The sequence below is a fragment of the Lycorma delicatula genome, chromosome 6 (genome assembly GCF_047948215.1).
Source record: "Lycorma delicatula isolate Av1 chromosome 6, ASM4794821v1, whole genome shotgun sequence".
Lineage (NCBI taxonomy): Eukaryota > Metazoa > Arthropoda > Insecta > Hemiptera > Fulgoridae > Lycorma > Lycorma delicatula.
Window position 1 is genome coordinate 90988031 of NC_134460.1, and position 25349 is coordinate 91013379.

At 27.8% G+C, this 25349-nt stretch overlaps 1 protein-coding gene across 1 annotated transcript in view; it reads right to left on the reverse strand.

Moving 5' to 3' along the window:
- LOC142326900 (uncharacterized) overlaps positions 1 to 22165 on the reverse strand; it is a 38087-nt gene extending 15922 nt beyond the window's left edge. Inside the window, exons 1-6 of the mRNA XM_075369632.1 lie at positions 21972 to 22165; positions 18409 to 18659; positions 14448 to 14796; positions 11512 to 12091; positions 7350 to 7581; positions 1707 to 1915 (exon numbers count right to left, since the gene is read on the reverse strand). Coding sequence (XP_075225747.1) covers positions 1707 to 1915; positions 7350 to 7581; positions 11512 to 12091; positions 14448 to 14796; positions 18409 to 18659; positions 21972 to 22165 — 1815 coding nt within the window. The remainder of the gene's footprint in view (positions 1 to 1706; positions 1916 to 7349; positions 7582 to 11511; positions 12092 to 14447; positions 14797 to 18408; positions 18660 to 21971) is intronic.
- Between the last annotated feature and the right edge of the window lie 3184 nt (positions 22166 to 25349).

The window sequence follows — 25349 nt, forward strand, 5'->3', positions numbered from 1 at the left end:
TCTCAAGTACTTATCAGGCTTTGTACAAGACAGTAACATTGGAGAGTTAAACCAACTTTTAGGCAGATGATAATATGCATTGGGAGATCAGTCATTATTATTAATAACACTGGTCAACATAAAATTTGGAACTGAAAAGGGAGTAGGTGTTTTATATAGTATTTTATAAGCTGAATCTGAATATGTATTTCAAACATGATTTTGTAAAAGCATTAAAGATAGAGATGCCTTTAAATATTTTGCTGAGGTTATTTCATAATTAACAAATTAAAAGGGAATATTCATTAGGCCACAAATAAGAAAATTAATTTGTGAAAATATATTTGACAGCAAACTGAATCCTAAAGAACTAGCAGCAAACATGTTGTTACTGGTTTTCTTGGAAACAAAAAGCTGAAAACCATGATCAGCTTACAGCTTTGCAGTTCACTCTTAGTGAACCACAAAAAGTTTAGGCCGCAGAATGTCATTGAAAATTAATTTTTTCATTCTCACTTCGATTTCTTCCCTTTAAACTTGGATGATATCAGCGACGAACAAAGAGAAAGGTTCCACCAAGATATATTGCAGATGGAACAACGTTATCAAGGCAGATGGGATGAATCTATGATGAGTGACTACTGCTGGATGATAAAAAGAAGACTTCACTGAACACAAAAGAAAAAAGGAAATTAAGGTAAATGTAAATATCTACAAAATAAAGATAGGAATTTTAATTGTATTTATTATTATTTTTGTATTCTATTATTTAAGAAGTTTTCAATATTTTAAAGGGTCATAATTAAACATCTGATGGTAATGAAGAAAAACTGATTTCATTTTACAATTCAGCATAAAAAATACATTTTAATCCACCTACTTTCATCTCAGTTCCAAATTATTATTATTATTTTTTTTTTTTGTTGAACTGTGTAAGTAAAAATGAAGGTGAATGTGTACATGATAAGAAAAAAGCGAAGTTTGAGATTATGAAGCTTAAGCCAGTTCTGTTAACATGCTATAAGAAAAAGATTACTGATCCTGCTAAATTTATGATTAGTTAATTTATGATGTTATATAAATCAATATTTAAATGAAAGCATATGTAAAGAGAATTAGAACCAGTGGGAAGTTTCTAATCTTATGAAGAGCTTATAAGAGGAGTTCATAATTTTTCATTCAAAAATTGGTTTCTTAATAAAAGTAACAAAACAAATAAGTAACAGTTTGCTGAAAATTAAATTAAATTTATAATATTATTTTAGAAAAAATTAAAATTTGGAAATGTAAAGGATAAGAAACAGAAAAATGGGAAAGAATACTAAATCACTTAATAACAAAGGAAGTGTTATCAAAAAAGGGCATTTTAGATTTAAAGTATTTCACAATAAATGGACTTTTAAAAAAACAACTTAAGAAGACTAGAGTGAAATATACTTTTTCAATTCTTAAAATTTTGATTTAAATACAAAATTACATATCTTACTGAAATTAATTTAGACTGACTAAAGAAGTCAACATTTAGAGGAATTGAAAAAGTATTATTTTTTACTTGTCTGTTTTATTTTTTTTTATTATTTTAACTTTATTTTATTTAAAATACACAGTTCTACAAATAATGGTGTCCACAAATGCCATTCACAAGAAATTATAAAGGCAAGAACCCGATTTTAAAAATAAGAAACTATAAAATAATTTACAGTGACTGTAAACAGACACTTACATACCTTCTTGCAATACTGACATTGGTAAGCACCTTTACCATCATGTTCATCGGCAGCATGCTTCATAATATTCTCTTTTCCCAGAACAGACAATCCACATACCTTACAATGGTATTTTCGAATTGTCAAACTAAACTTGGGGTCATGAAAGACAGCGCAATGGCGCCTATAGTAAATAGGATGAGAAAATCTCAAGTTGCATCCACCACAATCTGAAAATGAATAAATAATGTAATTCAGTAAGTTCACTAACTGACTTGATTTACAACAAAAAAATAACAGCTTTTGTAAAACTTATTTCCTAATAGTGATAAAATATAAATTGTATGATATTTTCATGTATTCTTAATTAATAATATTTTGAAAGCTAGACAAGCAGAAAATGAGAAAAAGCAAGTTGCAAAACACTATTGAGGCAAGGATGTAATCTATCTCCTTAACTAATAATTTAAGAAGCAATAAAAAAAATTAAAAGATTTTCGTGTTCAGCAGAATATAAAAATATTACAATTAAGTAATAATACTATACAGTTTAGCTTAATCTAATAATGAGTTACAATAATTAATGAATGATATGGATTCATTGTTGAGTAAGAAAATCAGTTTTGTAAGAGAAGAAGAGTAAACAAAGATAGTGAAATGTGATAGAAGGACAACGGGAGATTAAATATTAAGATTAAAGATCAACATATATCAAGATTCTTGATCACCGGGCACAAAATGATTTTGCTAAATTGTATACTCTTATTTATAATAAATACTTATATACTTGAAGGCATGTAAAAATTTTAAGGTGTTTGACCACTTTGTTCAACAGAAATTTTACACTATTCTTTATGAAGCATTACTTTCATACTTCTTATTAAATTTAAATATATATGAACACATCTCATAACAAGTAAGGGATTACAAATCAGTAAAGCAAGGGAGGAAGAACATTTCTTTTTGAACTTTTAAAACATTTTTATAACTGGACCATCCTTACAGCAAGGTAATCACTATTGCCTTAAGAAAACAAAGTAGATGTATTTGATAGTTTGAGGAGGACAAAACAATTACATTTTAATGACTTTGGCTATGTTAACCTGTCCTTGGTTACCAATCTGTTACTGTATTCTATTTAACAACATAGACTCTACTGGATTTTATTTAACAAGCTGCAAATACACATAACTCAAATAAGGAATGCAGTTAGTTGCCTGCTTACTTTGAATCAAGAAAGCTGCACTAGTTAGGGAGGCTTTTGAAATATTATAAAAATTAACTATTTAATTGAAACATTTGAAATTTTTATTATGTGGCATGAAAACTAATTTCATAAATAAGATCGTAATCATAATCTGTAACTACTACTATTTTAAAAGCTGAAATAAATATTATATCTGTATAAATAAAGCATTTCTCAGAATGACTGTTCATCAAAATAGACTGTACTTCTACGACATCTGTAAATAAAGTAATGAGCCTGGTTAAGAAAAACGTTTTATTTACAATCCAATTATACATGGATTCTCACCTTTGAACTAGTAGTTCCCTTGGGAAGCCACGCAACGCTTGAAACGGTTTCCCACTATTCGAACTCAGAAACCTGTAACTTATCCTTCAGATGGTCGGTTACATTTTTAAAAATATTTTCTACTGTTCCAAAATTGTGTCCTATGAGGTGTTTTTTTAAAGTTGGGAACAAGAAAAAGTCGCAGGGATTCAAGTCAGGTGAAAAAATGGCATTGTCCATAAGTTGTTTTTTCCTACAGGACAGACTGCAAATCAATATGTGTACCGAGAAATTCTTGAAAGACTGTAGAAAAGAGTTGCCCACGTGAGACCAGCCATCAAAGATAACTGGATGCTGCATCATGACAAAGCACCTTGCCACACTGCACTCTCAATTAATGAGTTTTTGGAAAAGAAAAACATTCCTGTAATTCTTCAACACCTTATTCATCTGATTCGAGTCCCTGCGACTTTTTTCTGTTCCCAACTTTAAAAAAACACCTCAAAGGACACCATTTTGGAACAGTAGAAAACAAAAAAAATGTAACCAACTATCTGAAGGATATTCCAGTTTCTGAGTTCCAACACTGCTACAAAGGTTTTCCCACTTCAAAATAGGGAACTATTTTGAAGGTAATAAGACTCCATGTATAATTGGATTATAAATAAAAAGTTTTTCTGAACTAGTCTCATTACTTTATTTACAAACCTCGTATACCAATCCTTCACATCACATGCATATATTTTCCTACTCAACTTAAAACAATACTAAATTTCATTAAAAATCAAATAATACAGGCTGCTGCTACTTTTTGTAATATTAACTTAAGTTAGTAATAGTTAGTTAAGTAAATATTTAATATAATGTAACCACTTTGCTACACAATTGAAAGAAAGTTTTTTAGTGACACATCTATATAATGAATTTCTTACATACATTGTTTATTAATTAGAAATGTCATTTACAAATAAACCAGCAACTAGCGAGGTAGAGTAATAAAACAGAACTCATCACCTGAGAAATATCTTTTAGCTTCTAAACCATCTTTTGACTTATTTTGTTATAGTAAATACATTATATAATAAATGCTTTTGATTCTTTTAAATAATAATATTGCTAATAATGCTTTATTAAAATAATATTAATGCAAAAATTAATTAAAGAAAAAAAATTATATCAGAATATATAGATGCAGTAGTAGAACAAATGTAAAATGAAAATAAAAGTAGTCCTCATTTAAAAAAATAAAAAAAGCATCAACATAAAGATGGTCTAAGGGCTATGAGATGCATCTCAAACAGCAGATTCTGTTTACACATTTATTTAGGTGTTCATATATTAAATTGATAGTGTAGAATGGATGATACTGTCTTAATGAATTATTTTTAAATATAATTTTATATTATTTAAAAGAGAAGTAATACATTATTAGTTTTCTACTACAATTGGATGTATTTTTACAAAGGAAAACACAATTCACATACTTCATTGGTTGTAGTCATAACTGCAATGGTTGTAGGTGTATTCACTTGAGCATAAGTTAAAACATGAAAATTACAATTATTATCATAAAAAACACAGATAAAATCATTACAGCAATCTTCACATTTTATCTAACATCAAGTATGCCAGTTGATAAAATGTCTTAATTGTGGGAACTTTTTAAATTTTCAATGTATGAGTTTTTTAACATAAACACATGTTAAAAAATATCCACACCATTTCTTATGTATACACTGCAAACTTAAATGATGAATCAAAAAAATGTTTAATAGACACTTTTGCACTAAAATACTGACAGCAACAATGTAGTAAAGTTAGTGTCTATAATTTTTCAAATGACATTACCTGTTCATGCACACACAAGCCACTAAAAGACAAAATTTAGCATCATATAAACAAAAATTTCAAGCTATAAGTAAATTGTACACAAAATGCAGAAATTAAGTATTAAATAATATTACAAGTATACTAATTTGAGTTAGCAATCCTTTGTGTGATAACACATAAATATCTTTTATTTTAAAAAAGAATAAGGATTAAAACAAGAATAAACAGAATAATAGAACAAATTAAAAAAAAATTAGCCAACAAAGAAGAAATCAGATGGACACAATAATCTTCCTCATATTATGAAATAAAGCTTTATAATAAGTAATAAAAGAATACTGGAAAAACAGAATAAAAGTAAATTAAGAATTTACAGTCTACTAGCCCCCAAGGTAAGGAGAGACTACACAAGATCGTCTTTCTATGTAGTGGGTCTATTAAACCTCCTAGTTTTGATACAAATTCAAAGGATGCCACATAATGTGACCAGATTAAAACAAACCGAATACATATATATATATATATACATATATATAGAGTTGAAGTGTTATTGTAACTGTTTTTCTGCAAAAATTGAGGTAAAATCTTTTTTGCGCTTACTTTACTGCGTGAAATACATAAACAGTATGTCTGAAAAATTCCTGAACTAAATTAAATAAAAATACAGATTTAAAGATAAACAAATTTACTCATATCAGCCTTCTACATAGAACTCTTCTCTAGTTATACACTCATTACAGCACTGGTAGAGCCCATCAAATACTCTCGAGAAATCAGTTTGTGGGATCGCCTTCAAATGCTTGGAGCAAGCCCTTTGGATGGCCGGAATGTCGTCAAAAAAGCGGCCTTTCATCTTCAACTTAAGTTTTGGGAACAGAAAATAGTCTGCTGGAGCCAAGTCGGGTGAACGGGGCAGGTGGGATAAGGCAGTGATTTGATTTGTGGCATAATAACGTGTTAAGACTGTTACCATGTGTGCCTCGGCATTGTCATGCAAGAGAGTCCAACTGCCCGGATCCTGGTACTTGACAAATATGACGCATCAGTTGTTTCATTAATTTGAAATAGAATTTAGAATTCACGGTTTGACCAATTGCAAGTACATTTTTGCAACGTTTTCGTCGAGAAACAGCTGTTGACGGCCTCCCGCTTCGTTCATTCATCATCCAATGATTCTCTACCATCTATGGTATGTGCTTCTACCAGATGTATATTGTAGTACGAGATGCGGCCTAATCACTGAATGCCTGCTGTATCATAGAATAAGTTTCAATGAAGATTTTTGAAGTTGAACACAAAATTTTATTTTGCTTCTCTGTTCCACATTGCAAGCGCGCATAAGGTCACATGAAAACAATGTACGCCAAATATAACTCAAGACTGCAGTGACAAAACATGATGAAATTTTGTACACACACTCATCAGACATAGTAATACATAGTTCCTTGGTTGTCGTGAGAGATGGCGCTACTTGTATCGACTACAGAAATTTAGTTCGGGAGCTTTTCAGACATACTGTGTACATTCTATTATGCAAAATAAGGTATAAAACATTACACAGTAAGAACTGATAAATAATTTTTAGCTGCTCAATTTCAATCCTACTTTTAACTGTTGCAAAATCAGCATATTTTTGTTAACCTGGATACATTGTAAAAGACATTTTTTTCTGAACCCATTTTTTTGCAAATTCTTCAGCCTTCTGCCATTCACATGGAACATCTAAACAAAAAACTTAATAACTGATCTTCCTGAGCAAAATCTACACTAGTTAGAGATAATCCAGTTGAATTTATTCAAATACACCAAAATCTCATTGTACATGTCATCATCTATTATTTTAGCAATGCTGATGAAAGGTTACTATTTTTATTTCTATAATGATTAATTGTATCACATGTTAATGAATCGTCACAAATTTTGAAATCATAAATGCATCAAGGAAAATTCTTAAGGAAAAAAATAATATTTATCAAACCTTTACAAAATCTTATGTAGTGTAAAATATTTGTTTAATAGAATGACAAAAGAAAACAAAGCTAAGATTTTTAAATGAAAAAAAAATAATTACTGCTTGACCGACATCACACTGCCCAATTAACTTTTATATAAAATTCATGAAATACTTCATCAAAGAGATGATATAAAATTCAACAGCAATGGACACCATACTTTTGTTTGCTAAGAGGAAAAAATTTATACTATATCTAATTAAGGATTATTATTAAATTAAGAATTAATAAAGAAAATAAATAATTAAAAAACAAATACATAAAAAGTAACATTTACATAAAATATAAATAAAGTGAGACAATAATCACTTGTTTTAGTCATCTTCTTGTTAGACCAAGCAGATGATATATGATCAGTCCAATACAGTAGCTCTTCTCCTTCAGTTACAGAAACAGTAGTAATAAAGTATAATTTTGAATTATTTTGAATTGGTGCTAAATTACGAGCCTCTCTTACTGGTGCAGGGCGTAACCAGCGTAGCCAATTAGAATAGTCTGAATCCTGTGTACTGATGTAATTGCACTTACCATCTTCAATAATCTTAAAACAAAACCATAAATAATATAATGAATAAAATAATTGAGACAAGATACAAAAATAATACATTTACACTCACAATCAATCATCAATCATGTGCATAGAGATTTTACATCCGCATACAAAAACACACAAACATAATGTATGTGTTTACCTATCTAGCTTTTATCAAGAAGGATCTGGGTTTAAATCCAGTAAGGTTTGACATTTTTCTTATACTACAAAATTCATCTCGCATCAAAAAAAAAAATAATTTAACCGGACATAAAATGTGAATACATAAAATTTTTAACAAGTTGAATTACCCACTACTATTTGATAGCAGTAACAATTCCTATCTATAACTCGAAGGATCCTTAAAAAGGTTTCACACCAAAGTTATTTTGATCCCCCAACAACTCAATCAGAAAAACTTCCACACTTTCATGTGAATTTTCAAAATAGTTAGTTAAAATAATACTAACTGTGTTAATTTTCAGTGTTTTAAATTCAACATCAAAAATCAATCCTCAGCTAGGAAATAACAAAACCAGTTTCTTCAAAATAAGGATTGAATGTCCATTAACTGTTTGAAATATCAAGGAAAGCTTCCACGGAGTTATTTTAAATATTATTTATGAAAAAAAAATTCTCTTTTAAATGCATCCTGAGAAAATAAATTTAAAAAATTCACCAAAAAGGGAACAGTTTTAATTTTTGCCCTATTATGTTTATTTTGGTCAAATTTTAAATAAACATAATAAGAACATAACACAATAATAAACATAACTAAGATATCAACCATGTAAATTTCAATATCTAGTTAAAATCAATTCATTCAGTTAGTTTTGTTAAACTAGTTTTGTCAACACAGACAATCCTGTACAAACAAAATTTTACAACAAATCAAGCTGATGAGTACAAATTGAAATAATAGAAATTTGTTTCAGTTTTGGATGAAATGCAAAGATAAAATAAAATAAAATGTTAACTAATTTTATTTTACATTGCTCTAATAACTTCAAATCTTATTCACAATAGCTCCTGAAAATGTTATAATGGAAGATTAAAAAAGGTTAACTTAAAAATCTGATGTGAGCACCACATGACTTCCTTGTATGGCTATTAAATTACATATACACATTTTCGTAAAATGAAAAGTACATAAAATTTTATTTCATTAATAATTTCTGATATTTTTTTTTTGTTATTAAATTATTATTTATCGTACAAATTTTTTACCATCAGGAGTTAATAATTATTGATAAATAAATTTAAAAAAAAAAGCAGATGAAGTCCGATTCGAACTGATGTGCCTTTCCCTTTTACGATCCAAATATTTCGTTAATTAAAATTTAATTTGGCTATAACTTTGGAAACAATGAAAATAAGTATCACTTATGATATATCATTGAAAAGCTCTCAGTAAGGGCTTATTACTGCAGTTAAGAAAAAGTCCAAAATCCAAACATTTTTGGATTTTGGACATTTTTGGACACTTTTCGTTCAGTTGATTGCAATAAAAAAGAGAGGTGTACAACAAGATGTTACAACAGTCCTAAATCCAAAATTTCAACATCCTATGGTTAATCACTTTCAAGTTATGCCAGACACATACGTACACACATACATATATATAGATGTCACGCCGAAACTAGTCAAAAGGATTCAGGGGGATGGTCAAAATGTATATTTCCGTTGAAATCTGAAAACCAAAATTTTTCATGATCACAATACTTCCTTTACTTTGTACAAGGAAGTAAAAAAGATTTAATTTGGCTTTACATAAATAGTCAGTGTGTATAATTATGTTAAACAACAAATCAAACTAAATTTAATAAATAAAACATTTTAAAAATTCACATCATAATAATTTCAGGCTTTTGCAGCCACCTTCAATGAAGGCTACTGGTGTTCTCAGTTCAGTATCAGCAGCTGTAATTACAGGGATTTTTTGAGTAATATAGATCCATGTTTAGAATTTCACTGAAAAGCATATTGGATCTGGATTGTGTCTGTTCATTTTATAGATGGTTGATTGTCTACATGTGTGTGTGTGTGTGTGTGTGTGCATTTTATGATGTTTGATTGTCTTAAAGTAGTCCTGTTTTGTATGTGGCATAGAAACCTGTTTTTAACTCTGTACCAGTTATTTAAATTCATGAGATGGTTGGCCTTCATGTGTTATGTTATCTTTGTTTTAATCTCTTTGTGTTTATTTTTTGTCCTGTTACTTTATGAAATACAATTTATGTTATTTCAGGAATGCTGTGTTCAGAAAATTGTATTTTGGATGTAACACTAACATATATAAACAAATACTCCAATAAAACAGTTCAGAAACTAAAAAATAAATGGATAAAGCCTTACGAATAAACAACAAAATATTAAATAGTGTTTACAGACTAAACACAATCCCTAAACAACAAATAGCTCTACAAATATTTGAAATAAACTGGTTTGACTAAAAAATTTTCTTCATCAGATAAATAAGATGCAGTTTCAAACAAAGCAACAATGAACACCAAAGTGTCCTCCACAGGACACTTGTTCGAGTGAACATTTGCCAATGAACTGTCTCATAGATGCAAATTACAAATTCACCTAAATTAACAGTAACCTTCATATTCTAGATATAAAAAAAAAAGACTAAATCTTAATAGTAAAAGATCCGGCAGCTGATATCTGCAGGTATCTGTTTTTTTAATGAAATTTGATCTAAATGAATGATTAATGATAATTTAATAAATTACTGCAAGGTTGCCTAGCAAAAATTAGCCGCAATTACCTTTAATTAAATACATTGTAATTAATTTATTTTAAGGAATTGCAACTATATTTTTTTTAAGTGAAATAAATGTCATTTGAAAGAAAATGATACGAAGAATGTAAAAAAAAAATAGTTGCCAGCTCTCAGTCAGTCGCAACCTCCAAGTTGCCAGGTATAAACAGGTATGTTGTTAATTATTAATGGTCATTGTGTTTTTTAAAAAAATATTATATACTAAACTGAAGTTTCATTTTTTCTGTACATGACATGGTTCCCTATAAAAAAATGGCCGCAAGTATTAGTTGCCATTATTTGAACTAATTACTTTTAGTTTAGATGAGGATGAATGAGAGAGAAGGAATGTGTGGGCTGCTTCATATTGTAAACAAGAACGCGGCGTGACTATTGTATACAGAAAAAATTACACTTCAATTTAGTATATAATTTTTTTGAAAAACAAGATGAGCGTAAATAATTAATAATAACATACCTTTTTACACCTGGCAACTTGGAGGTTGCGGCTGAGAGCTGGCAACCATTTTTCTTTACATTCTTCACATCATTTTCTTTCAAATGACGTTTTTCACTTAAAAAATATAGTTGCAATTCGTTAAAATAAATTAATTACAATATATTTAATTAAAGGTAATTGCGGCTAATTTTTGTTAAGCAACCCGGCAGTAATGTATTAAATTATCATTAATCATTCATTTAAATTGAGTTTCATTAAAAAAACAGATGTCTGCAGAAATCAGCTGCCGGATCTTAGACTATAATGTATGTGAAAATTATGATACATACAAAAGAAAGCACTAAACAAAGAAATTCCTTTTTTATAGCATTATAAATATATCCTCCTAACCACATAAAATGTCCAGCAATAACATCGGTTGATACCAGAGTGAGAGCAGCAGCACCAGTCACTAAAGATGGTCATAAAAGCAATTGATGATAAAAGTTTTTAAAATGTTATAAGTAATAAATCTGGTTTGGTTTGTTATAAAAAAATATGATAGTTTTACATTACTGTCACTGCTGATCAGCATATACAAAAACACTGCAAAATCTTTTGTAATTTGAGTACAAAGATTATGATTATATAATTAATAACTTACATAGCCTATTCAGCCAAATATATTACTGCAAAACCTTACTTTAGTAATGAAAGTAAAATTTAAACTTACTTCCCAAATATCTTTCATCGAGAAATCATCAGGTATCTCCATTTCCTTAATAGGCTGTCCAATAAGAGGTCCAAACTGTGTAGAAGCTGGTAATGGTTGTTTTGCAATAACACTAAAACCATGATCGGAATCAATCTCTTTTAATTCTAAGCAATCAGGCAATGAAACACTAGCAAAATTTGTTTGAGATTCATATGATGATTCTTCATCTCTCACTTGTAACCCAGGAGACTGTGACCTAACCCACTCATTAAAACTGACTGAATCAGATATTACTTTTTCTGGATTGCGCAATGGGCAACCATCTTGTAAGTGCCTTGAATCACAATCGCAGCACAATTTAATCGTAATTGAAACTCTATGTGTCTCATTATCATTGATTATATTATTTGAAATTATATTAACATCATCTATTTTACTATCACTACTTTCAGAAAATTCTGTCCTTGGTAATAGTTTTACACTTGATTGTACACTTTCATCAGTCTTAATAAATGTGTTATCTTCCACTGATGACACATCAGCCTCAGATAATTTGGTTATAATTTCATCGTGAGAAATAGGTTCTGAAACAACTTTCCTGTAAACAATAAAATAAAGCAATATGATAAAAAAAATAAAGAGCAACATAAAATTACACGATTAAAAAAAGATAAATCACATATTTTAAATACAGTTTACTTTTATGTTAATCTTTATAATGTTGCCTTCAATATGTTTCTGTTTATTCTTTAACTATACTAACCTTGAGAAATGATACCTCAATACATTAATAGGTAATCGGACAGTTAAAAAATTACTCAAACCAAAAATAATTATGTAACTAAATAAAATCCCTATTCAAATTAAGCATAAAGTAACATTAAAAATAAAAGAAAATTAAGGATTTCATTATTTTAACTTATTGCTCTGTTTCTATCCGTAATTATGAAAAATTGAAATAATAAAATTTTTTAATAAATAATTAGTCAATTATGATACCATTCTAATCTTTATAATTGTATCATCTTTATGATACTTCATTTTTAAGATAAAGAAAATTTATAATTAGAAAAGCTTACTTTTGGTTTTTATAACACATCAACAGACAAACAGCTACAGCATGTGCTAACAATAATTTTTTTTAAATGATAAAGAATATCACCGAATTGTTAAGAAAAAAACAGTATATATAAATTAGGTTGGCACAGCATCCTAATAACTTAATTTTTTACTGAAGTATTGGTGTTTGTACAAAGTAACCAAATTTTTGCTGTAAACTAAGGGTTTTTTCTAATAATAAAATCATGCTAGGAAGAATCAGGATACTATAATTATTAAATATTAATTATGGTTAACTATTAACACTATGTAGAGGTAATTTATAATTATATAAACCAAATACTAAATGTGTTTGCTTATTTTGATTAATTTTTTTATTTAATTTCCTTTCTTTAGTTATTTGTAGAATTTACAATTTTTCTAATGGACTTTGTCTTTTGATTAAGCTGACCTGGTTAGGCTGAATTAGTGAAGTTAAAAGAGAATACAATCTAATATCAAATCATTCAACAAACCATACATGGACAAAAGTTTCAATACTTTTGCCTGTTAAAAAAACAACAGAATATTTTGTTTTGTTATCTTGCAATTATATTTAAGGTCCAGGAATTAGTAAATAAAGTCAACTGACTTTTATCCGTAAATTAGATTTAAGGTATAAGCTAGTGTAACAAGTTATCCTGAAAGATGTTATTCAAATTAAAAATTTCAGAAATTGATACATAGAATGAATCCACTAAAACTAAAAGTAAAACTAAAACAACAAACAGAATAGCAAAACAGTTGTCATATGGTTTTCCTATTTTTGTATTTTGACAAAAGTAATAACATTTATTGGATTTATCATTTTGAAGTTTATTATTCTCAATGCTCCACAACATTCAATATTTAAGAGCCAAACAAATGTCTTCATCAAGAAAAGTGCATGACAATAGTATTTTAATTCATTTAAATTTAAAATGTAGTTATATGAATACAAAATGGCTGAAGTTATACAAAAAATACAGATGTAAATAAACAAGGCATATACAAAACATAATTTTTATCAACTAATTGGTTTGTCTTGGCAAGATGAAATAATTACTCCAATTTCTTGGGAAATTGGGGTAATCATACAATAATCCATCAACAATAATAACCCTTTCCTATTCTGGATCAATTTCTTGGGTAGCACTTTGGAAACTATATCAGCTACCAAATGATATGTTGGCTTCAATTGCTAATAGAGCAGCCCCTTTCTTAGTGGAGCATAGTTAAATAACTAACTATAGGCTAGGTCAGCGATTCTATTTCACTCACTTTATAAAAATTAATCCATTAGAAACCTCAAATTAAATTACAATAAGTTAATTAAAGAAGGCAAATCCTTTAAATGCTAGAAATACATAGTTATATTTGGAGAATAATCTCTTTTTTCTTGCTTGGTGTTCTTACTCTTCCAGAATTCATGTTACACAACAAAGAATACACACACATCTATAGATTTTAAAAAAGAAAATGATTGATCCTGTTTCACATTGATCAATCACATTGATTGATCAATGTGATCTTTTTAAAAAAAAAAATTAAATTATGCAATCTATGACAGAAGGTCATAGATCATTTTACATCATGGACATGAATTCTATATTATCAGTTATATAGTTTAGGAATTATTCTACTGGGATGGACAAAATAGTAAAACAATAGGATTCCAAATCAGCAGTTAATGAATTGTAATAATAAGGAATTCATCCAGAAAACTATCATTCTGTATACAGCTTCTAATTTGAAAAATTAAGAATTTTTAACAAAAAACAATACTGATGCTAGAAATTGTGTTATTCACGCACATATTCACAAAAATTTATTTTAAATAGAAATTTAACCCTAAAACAATTAAATAGATTACTTACCCAGTTTCAATAGCATGTTTATGCTTTTTCTTCCTAAGCCTTGTGTTGTGGCTAGTTTCTAATGGTGAACAACTAACTAGAGAATCACAAGCTCGCTTCTTTTTCTGTTTTTTAATAACTTTGGAATAATCTAAATTTTGTTCACTTTCTTTTAAAATATCATTATTATTATTACAAGAATCAAGTACAGAAATATCAGTTACTGTTTTTTTTGTTATACTACCAGATGCTAAAGAACAATTCAATTCAGCTCCCAACCTTGTTTGGCCTTCACAACCAGGTACACCAACATTCTCTTTTTCTTCATCATTGGAATTTTCATTGATGGTTTGGTTTCTAATTTCTGCTCCTATAAAAGTAATTAAAATTAACACTAACAATATAAAAATCTGTTAATGTTGTATAGCTGTTTGTAATTAAGAGAAATGCATATCATATCCTTATCAAGAGCTAAAATGACAACTTTTTTTAATAATCAACATATTGAAAATGGCAATGAGAAAATTTTTCAAAACATACTTAAATTACAGATATAAATATTCTTAAATACTAATTTTTTATATACCTGTTAACAAAGCAAGATAATATTGTAATATTATCACTATAATATTGCACTACTATGAAAACAGGTGAAAATGGGGTGCATTTTATATACAATTGGAATAAACTGGAATAAGTTTCTTCAAATAACTTGAAATTATCAAGAATAATGTAAAAAAGGAACAAGGCTTAATATGGTAGACAACTCAATTTTTCTGTCAGTTCTAAAGTTATGAACTTAAGAAAGAAATATTTATGCAATAACTTTTTGTAATTTTACTTGTTTTATATATATATATATATATATTTTTTTTTTTTCTATTAAATACATTACCTCTTACATTATATTGAGAGAAGACATTAAGACAGACATATCTTAATTTAATTTTTCATTAAAGTCCTATCGCAGAATCCTGCATCCCCAGTCATGATTGAATTAAATTTGTTATTGCATAATAAACTATAAAAATACTAAAATAATGATAATTGCATATTATAATTTATATGAGTACTGCTACCTGTTAGTACAGAGGAATAATATGAATCTTAAAAAGATTAATTTCAGTAAAGTAATATATATACATACATTTTTTTAAATCAATTCTTTTAAGAATCATACTCCTCTATACTATATACAAATATATTTATTTTATTAGATCAACTCAAGTACAGAATAATAAAATAGGATGACTTATCTTATTCCACTACATATGCAGAAGCACTTTATTTACATTATTACATTTTATTTAAAATTTAAAACCTTTAATCCATTTATATTTTTATTTTAAACTTTTATTCAGTTAAATTAAAAATTAGAACAAAACTTAAAAATATGAAAAATTAATTAAAATTAACATAAAAAATTAAATTGTAAAAATTGTTCATATGTAAAAATATGATGTCAAGGCATAAAATCAAATCAAAATTAACAATTAAAAATCAGAAATTCAAATTAAATTCAAGTAAAAATAATTTTAAGTAAAGCAATTATACATATCCATTTAACTGAACTTAATTTATAGTCTAAGATCCGGCAGTTTAAATTTATTATTATCATACACCTTTGTAATATGTTTAATTATTTTATCAGTGTATAAATATTTTAAATATACATTGTCAAATTTTTGTATATTGTTTAATGTCATTAAATGTGTATTATTTTAATTTTTTGACATTTGTTTATTATATATATTATTTACTAAAGAATTATCATAACCATTATATAAGGCAATTTGTTTTATAATACCCATTTCTTTGTTTAATTTAATTTTATTTTCATAATACTTTGTATAATTAATTGCTTTATTTAGCATGTTTGTGGAAGTACTAATTTTGTGTGACCATAGGTGATTTGAAGATCTATGTATAGTGGTTTTGATAAACGTGGGTTTCCTTTATCCTGAAATTATACATTAATTATTTTTATTATTAATTTCAATACTACTAATAAGCAATAAACACAATGATTCATCTGATTTATATAATTTGAGTGGTATTTATAAAATTGAATGTAATTATTGTGGTCATATTTATATAGGAAAGACCACTAGATCATTTAAGACTAGATTCTTGGAACATTTTAGAAATTATAAAAAAGGTATGTATGTATGTATATATATAAACATAAAAATAAATTTAATATGATCAACCTTCAGACAGAATATGAAGATGACAGTATTTTGAAAGCTGCAGTAAGTGGTACCACAATCTATTTTGATAGTGATGTATAATTTAACATATTTCAATCAGTATAGTAAAGTAAGTTCAGTTAAATGTACAACATACATAACTGCTTTACTTAAAATTTTTTTATTTGATTTTAATTTTAATTTTAAATTTTGACTTTCAATTGTTAATTTTAATTTGATTTTATGCCTTAACATCATATTTTTACATATTTAAAAATTTTTACAATTTAATTTTAATTAATTTTTCATATTTTTAAATTTTTTTTTAATTTTTAATTTAAATGAATAAAAGTTTAAAATAGAAAGATTAAAGGCTTTAAATTTTTAAATAAAATAAATAAATGCATGATATATTATTATATTTTACAAAGTTGTAATGTAATTTGAGATGAATATATAATGCAGCTGATGAAGCGAGTAAATCGCAAAAGCGCTCCTGCATATATAGTGGAATAAGGTAAGTCATCCTATTTTATTTATTCCAAATATATATATATATATTTATTTATTTTATCAAACATTACAACCACTATATTGAATAATTACTGTACAATAATAATATTTTTATATCACCATATACAGTTCATAAAAAATAAGAACACTTACCTGTTTATCTTAACTACTTTCAGAGCATCAGCTCCATTATCAGCAGACTTATTTATAAAAAACCCATAATTAAAAATATTATTTTTAAAATTACGTAAGTCAAAAAAATATTATAAATGTCAGCATTTATATACTGCTGTCACATTTAAAAACATCCTACATCTAAAATGTATCATGGTAAATCTAAATGTACATACCATGGTATATGTGGGTATATGAGAAAGGGACACATTAATATTTGTCCATATCAAAGGGCTTTACAATATCTGTTTTTTATTGGTGCAACCGATTTAAAGCATCTGATGTATAAGAGGTTATTATTGTACAGCCAGACCATGACATTAAGTGAATGAGGATGACATTTATATGACTTGCTATCACCTAAAATTGAGTTGAACTGATACGCTCATATACATAGACATATTTAGCTTTGTAAAAAAGGCAAGGAGAAACTGTGGCATTTCTAACTTTCTTTTATAAACATCGCATGGGATGATTGTTATTCTTGATGAAAGTATGTTGTTTTTGGGAGTCACCTGTGATTCAAGTGAAGTTGCCATTATGTTGAAATGTCATAACCATTATGATCATACCACCTAATATACAAGGAATGGATGATATAATAGAAATACTATTTGAAAAATAAGACAGTATTGAGGAGTGAGCAGGAACAAGGTAAATCAAATACAACAAAAAAAGGAGGGAAGCTATTTAAATGAGTCATAATTGAAACAGAATGCTAACTGAAGATCATTGTATGAGAGAGAGTCAAAGATTATCTATAGTTTCACCATACTTTCTTCTTGAAAGGAATAAGTAATAAGCTTGTGGACCACTGGACGAAGTGCATTGACAAGGGAGATGAGTACTAGAAAAATTATGTACATGTTGAACCCCTACCTTTGTGTGAATAAATTGTAGAATGAAAAGTGTAGGTAATTTTAAATTATTCCTCCTAGAAGGAAAGATAAGTGGTTAAAAAAAAAACTTTTATCAAATTAAAAGAGGGAAATGACACATACTTGACTGAAGAGATGTTCAAGGCAGATATGCCAAGAGATCACACTTTTACTTACATCTGTACATGAATAGACAATTAACAGTTAAAATTACAGAACAAAAATTACCCTGAACACAAAATCCATTTTCTACTCTTATTCCTGAATCAACTCGATCTTCAATTGAATCTATTTTCTTGTTAATTGTATTAAGAAATGATGACTTCATGTTATTCTGTTTTTCTTCCTTGCATGATGAAGGCTGTAATTTCTGGGTGATACTCTTTGCAGAGTCAGACAAATTATGAGATTCCTCTTCAGTATCATAAGTATTTTGTTCTTCAATGGAATCATTGACATCAATTAAATCTTCAGATTTCCTAGAAAATTATTAAAGTTCAAATATATATGTTTCAAAATGAAAAATATCTTTGTTGAATTTTATTAAAATAGGATCATTATTTAAAATATCTATTTAATTTATAAATCAATAATAAATGAACTTACATATCACAGTGTTCATTCAACCTTTGCTTCAGAATAAAACAAATATAAATGTTTGCTGATTAACAGGAAAAAAGTCAACATTAAAAATTAAATAGAATAATTACTTTTAACATAAATTAAATCAAATTTCTAACATCTGAATAGTCTTAATTGAAATCGTTTTCAGTAAATAAAAAAATAAAAATTTTTGAGGGAAACCCCACTTTTTGTTTCCAAGCTTTTGTTAGGAACTGTGTATAGAAACAGCTATAATTTTTTAAATAAATCTTGTGAAAATCAAAAAAAAAAACATATTTTGTTTTCATTTTCTGATTTGTTATTAAGGATTTTCACCAAGTAAAGGCATCATCCATAGATTATTACATTAGACACTATCCCATGGAGTTTTATTACGTTTCTAGGCATTGAGAAATGTGAACATAAAATTACTTTTTTATATGTTAATGAACATAGATCTGTAAAGAAAGTGGAAAATTCATTTCTGTCTTTTATTTAATAAAATCAGATGATGGTTCTTCTTAAATAATGTAACTTAATTCCCTTTTATTTTGTTCTTCTACACAGTATATCATCCTTAACATCGTGCCATCTATGCAATCATACTCTATCACTTTTGACTGCATTTGATTTGGTTTATTAGAAATTTGAAAAGGATTTGTCCATCAGACTGCTTTTCAGCACAAATTTCCAAATTACAGCTACCACTCTTTAGCATCCAAAAGCTCATATTTATGGGTTCATGCTTAAAAATAAAAATATAATAAAAAAAAATTGATGGTTAATTTGCTATACATATTTAGTGCTGATTGTGTACTGACCAAATGAATACTTTCTTCTAAAAACAGCTATCATCTACCTACTACATTTTCTTAAACATAATAACTTATGGCTTTTGAAAAAAAAAAAAATATCACATACTGGAGATGAACGACTACAATCGGCTTATTTTCTTTCATCTTAAGAAATATGATCATCCAAGTAAAAATTATGGATTAAAAATATGACCTCTTAATGTTTATCAAGAAGCTAAAATTTCTGAATTCCATCTTATTAATACCTTTTTTTTTTTCCTGTTTAGCCTCCGGTAACTACCGTTTAGATAATTCTTCAGAGGATGAATGAGGATGATATGTATGAGTGTAAATGAAGTGTAGTCTTGTACATTCTCAGTTCGACCATTCCTGAGATGTGTGGTTAATTGAAACCCAACCACCAAAGAACACCGGTATCCACGATCTAGTATTCAAATCCGTGTAAAAATAACTGGCTTTACTAGGACTTGAACGCTGTAACTCTCGACTTCCAAATCGGCTGATCTTATTAATACCTAAAAATTATTTCAGATATTAAAAAAATAATTATTATTTTTGAAAATCTTATTTGCTGTCTGTAGAATGCCACTTAAAACAGAATCCAAATGAATAATTCGATTTCCACTAAATAAAACGCCTGCAAAGAGCATCCTTGGCAAAGCCAAAAAAGTCAAGCAAGGGACTTTTCGCCCTTGGCAGACTAATATTTTGGAGAAAAATGATTAATAAGTTCTAGCATAAATAACTTCATTAGCTTATATATACCATAATAAATAATACCGTTTACTTACTACAAATATTAAGAGGCTTATTATGTACTGATAAAAGTGTACAAGCCTCCAAGAGATATTGAATTATAAAAAAATTATTCTAGAGTAAAATTTTGAATACAGGACCCATGGCGGCCATATCTTCCTACTTCCATGACCAATTGCAACCAAAATTAAATGGCATCAATGACCTATATTCAGAAATCATTATGAGAAATTTCACCCAAATTGGTTCATTTAGTTCAGAGATATTAAGCAAAATACAGGTCAAAAAACATATGCATGTAGGCCCTTCCAGAAGCTTTCAATATTAAGTGTTTTTTATTACAGGGGTTATAAAACATCAAGACCTGCAAAATGTCTGACATCCAAAATTTTACCTGATTAGCATAGTTTTCCTTAAACAGTATACTGTATAGCTAGCTACACATAATCAGTACAGTACAAATATGTAACTTATTTCTAACAGAGAAATTTATTATAGCGCCGTGTCTTTAAATAAATAAAACAAATAACAATTTAATATTGTTTATAAATAAAAATTTTAATCTGCGAGTTTTGTACTTCTTTCATGGGCATAATTTTCTTCTATCAATTAATATATTAATGATTAAACAATTATATAGGGAATATCTCTACAAAATAAAAAACTCCAACAATCAAGAACAAGTTCAGCAAATTAACTTTACCGATGGCACCTGACATATATAAGTACGTTATAAGATTCCAGTCTAATCTTTTTTTCAGGTGGATCAGTATATATTTTATTAAAAAAAATTAATACACACCACCCACCTCTTAATCAGTTTTAATATTGTCTTATTCTAATTCTGAACCCTCTCAAGTACTAGTTAGACTAAACGCTAACTTTTTTACCATTTCCATCACTAGATAAAACTCTAGTACATATCATTTATGTTTCAACATTTTCCTCCTCGTCAGCTATATTTAATGCAATTATAAAAAGTCATTAGGTTGCTGATTAAGCAATTACTTATTTCCAACCTATGATAAAAAGTTTCTTAACAAAATAACAGTTTTCTATATCATAAGAAATCATCAACCGAATCTAATGAGAAAAATTCTAAATTGCTGGATATTATATGTCTTTTAATAATTTTCTATGAAGTTTATCAATTAATATCTTCTTCTATGAATCTTATTTTTGTATATAAACACTAATACCTAACCTATTTCTTGCTGAGAATGGATATTACATTGGTTTTTGCTTTGCAGTCTGTTCTGGGCATATATAATAAACACAAGATGGTATGAGATTAAATTCAAACTATATTATCATATTTAACCCTAATTATGTGATATTAATATTACATAAATCTCGCCTCAAATTAAAAACAAATAATTTAACAGATCAGAACAAACTGTGTGCACTAAATACTCAACATTTTAATTAATCAATCGCAATAGTACAATAAATTAGCGTACAAAAATATTTGTATTCACTAACCGGTTTTTTTTTTATGTAGACATGTCACATATGAAAGGTATAAACATCAACCGTTTATCACCGATTGATAAGCAGCAACTGTACCGCCTCTCAATATAAACATAACCAAAATCATTTCATAAAAATTATTCTTACCTTAACTCTTGTTCCGCTAAATTTAACAAGTGATTAACAAAATCTTCATCAGATTTTAGATTTAATGCATTTTTCACACTAATCCATCGTTCTAAATAGTTACCAATATTAATATTATTACATTTGTGAACGAGAACATTATTTGACACATTATGTTTGACACTTTTTCTAGCTTTTTTAGCTTTCTTTGGCATAACTCACAAAGAAAACCATAAATAAGCTTTAACTAGTAATTCTATTTAAAATATTCAAATACAAATGCATGTTTATGTTCACATCACTTAACAAACGGTTTATTGATTATGTTATACGGCCACGGCCATCCCCTAAAAGCTTCAGAAAGTGATGACGAAATTCACCAGAAACGACAGGGCACGTAAAAACGCGACTATTTCCGACAATAAAAACAATTCTCATTTGCTCTTTATGTACTTAAAAACAGGGAGAAAATTAAATGAATAATCATAGACAGACACTTTTTAAAATCTAAATAATATATAAACACAAACATTATACTTTTCAATCAAAATAAAAATCATTAATATTATAAAAGTAATAAATAGCAATCATAATTATGAATGTTTAAATAAATTAAAATACTAACAAATTGGGTTGATCTTATCTCAATTACGATTTCATGATTAGCTAGTCAAGAAAGCTGTTATTATTTATAATGAACTATGGTGAAACCTTTTGAAGAACACTAACAACTAGACTTTTCCATGATATGGGACTTTATTGTTAACAAATAAAACAGTCAATTAAAACAGAAATTACTTGAACTTTTTTTATATCTAAAACCAAATAATAAAGAAAGAAAGTACAAGATTATTAAGGGATCCAGAAAGGAAACAGAGAGGGTAGTAATAAAAAATCATCAGAAAAGAAAAAATCACAGCTTGAAAATGAAGGAGATTTCAAAGAAGAGAGCAACCAGAAATTAACTATTAAACATAGTCCTGGTGACCAGTGACAATTGAAAAAGAGGGCCAAACAATAAAAACATTGTGTAAAAAATACTGTAGCCTGAATATTAAATTGAATATCTGTTTAGTTTCCACTAATTCCTCTATAGTATATAAGCTTCTTCGACAGAAAATCAAGTATTCCTACATATCTGGACAGTCTAAGGGCTTACATGCTGGTTCCTAGATCAGCTAGCCTCAACTTTGGTTACTGGAAAGGGTTTAGTGTTTTTTCATCCATCATTATGTTTAAAGCATGCCTGTATTTGGAATAAAAAAATGAGAATAAATAAATAAAAATATAAAATAACAGTTGGAATTATTAACTAAAAGATAAAAATTATTTATGAATTTATTAATTATAAAAAATTAATGAACCTACAAAACTTTGCATCTGACTGAATCCTTAAATTTGCATTATAGTTTATGCAGCTAATTTCTATGTCTAGTGTTAAAATCATTCATATTCTGCCAAAAATTAAATCTGTTTTTAATAAATATTAAGGTGGACAATATGTATAGGTTTAAAGTGGGCATTTCTCTGAACTCTGCAAAAAGAGCTCTATGAAAACATGAATCCTTTCCAAAAATGATTCCTAATTACTCATTAATTTTATATAAGCTGAATTTCCCCACAAATAAATTCTAAAATATAAATATTGGAAAAGTAGCAAAATTTATAATTCTAAGAACTTCCCATGCCAGACAAAATCTTAATCAATTACACGACAAAAAGATAATATGAGAAATTCTCTACATATGTCTTCAATTTAAAAGTCCCATTCAATATGAATGCTTAATGGAGCCAAGCAATTTAACATTTTCAACATCATAAATTATTTTTAGTCAAAAGATATGTCTTCATTTTTTACACCAACTATCCTACACCTTTTACCCTATAATAAGTTTTCTCCTTTTTCACTATAAGCTCATTCTATGCAAATAAAGACTCCAACAACCCTGGAGCAATGTGCCTTACATTCCCTTCATGAGGGTAACTAGACACAATCAAAATCATTAATCTAAACAAGGAACAAAGAGGATTATCGCCCAAAGAGGAATTCCATAATTTGATCAAGCCCAGATTATAACCCATTATGTACTCCCAATTGTAACCCACTGAAAAAAAAAAATTGAAGGTAACATTGTAATGGTTAAAGTCTATTATAAATAAATTACACACACACACATATATATATATATATATATATATATATATATATATATATATATTAAACTATATTAAATTTATAAAATTAATTATTAAATTATAATTTAAATATATATTTAAATTATATTAAACCATTTAGTACAGTATATTGAGATACAACATGTAAATTTAATGTCTAATTAAAACTTATATAATTTTAATGTTTTATACTTTCGTGAGATCCTGCATCCTCAGTCATGTCCTCATAATGACTGAGGATGTGGATCCCACAAAATTACTTTCATGAAAAATTAAGGTAAGATATTTCTTATTGCAATATTCTGAACCAGGTGGTTTATTTAGTAGAATTTAACAGTACAAAGGAATAATTGAATCTTAAAATGATTAACTTCAATAAAGTAAAAATATATATATATATATATAAAATACTATCACAAGGAGATTTATAATGTAAAAGTCTTGAGAGGAACAGATACTGGATCGGACCATTACTTAATTAAAGTTAAAATAAAATTCACCCCGCATAAAAAGAAAAAATCCCAACCTAAAAACAAAAGAGCTTATGATCCACATAAATTAATAAACAATGCCATCTTTGAAGAAACAAAAAAAAAAATCAAATTAACTAATAATTTAAAAGAACTGACATCCCAACTGAAAGAAATGGCTGAAGAACTAGCCCCTATAAACCCAAGAAAAAAACACCAATGGTGAATGAAGAATGTGACAAAGCATTCAAAGACCGACACTGGGCTTGGATCAACCACCAAACCCAGAAAACTGAAGAATCTAACCTTGAATTCACCAAACAAAGGAAAATAACTCAGAAAATTATAAGAGGAACCAAACGACAAGCCCAAAAAACTTGATTCAGCAAATAGAAGAAAGTTCCAATAAAACTAACTCCCGAGACTATTATAAAATTTTTGGTCAGGCTCTTCAAAGATATGAACCACCCACCCTTATGCTGAGAGGAAAAAAAGGAAATATGGCCCACACCAATAAAGAAAATGCTGAAATTTTGGCAGAAACCTTCAATAGACTCCTCAACTGTGACGACTCCCCAGAGCTTTTTGAGATTGACACTGAAACTCCAGTTAAAACTTCACCGGTAAATATCAACCCGCCAACAATTCAAGAAGTTCTCGCAGCCTTAAATGAAATAAAAAACTACAAAGCAAGCGGAGAAGACCAGCTTTTCGCAGAACTCTGGAAACATTCATCAGTTTATTCAGTCAAAAC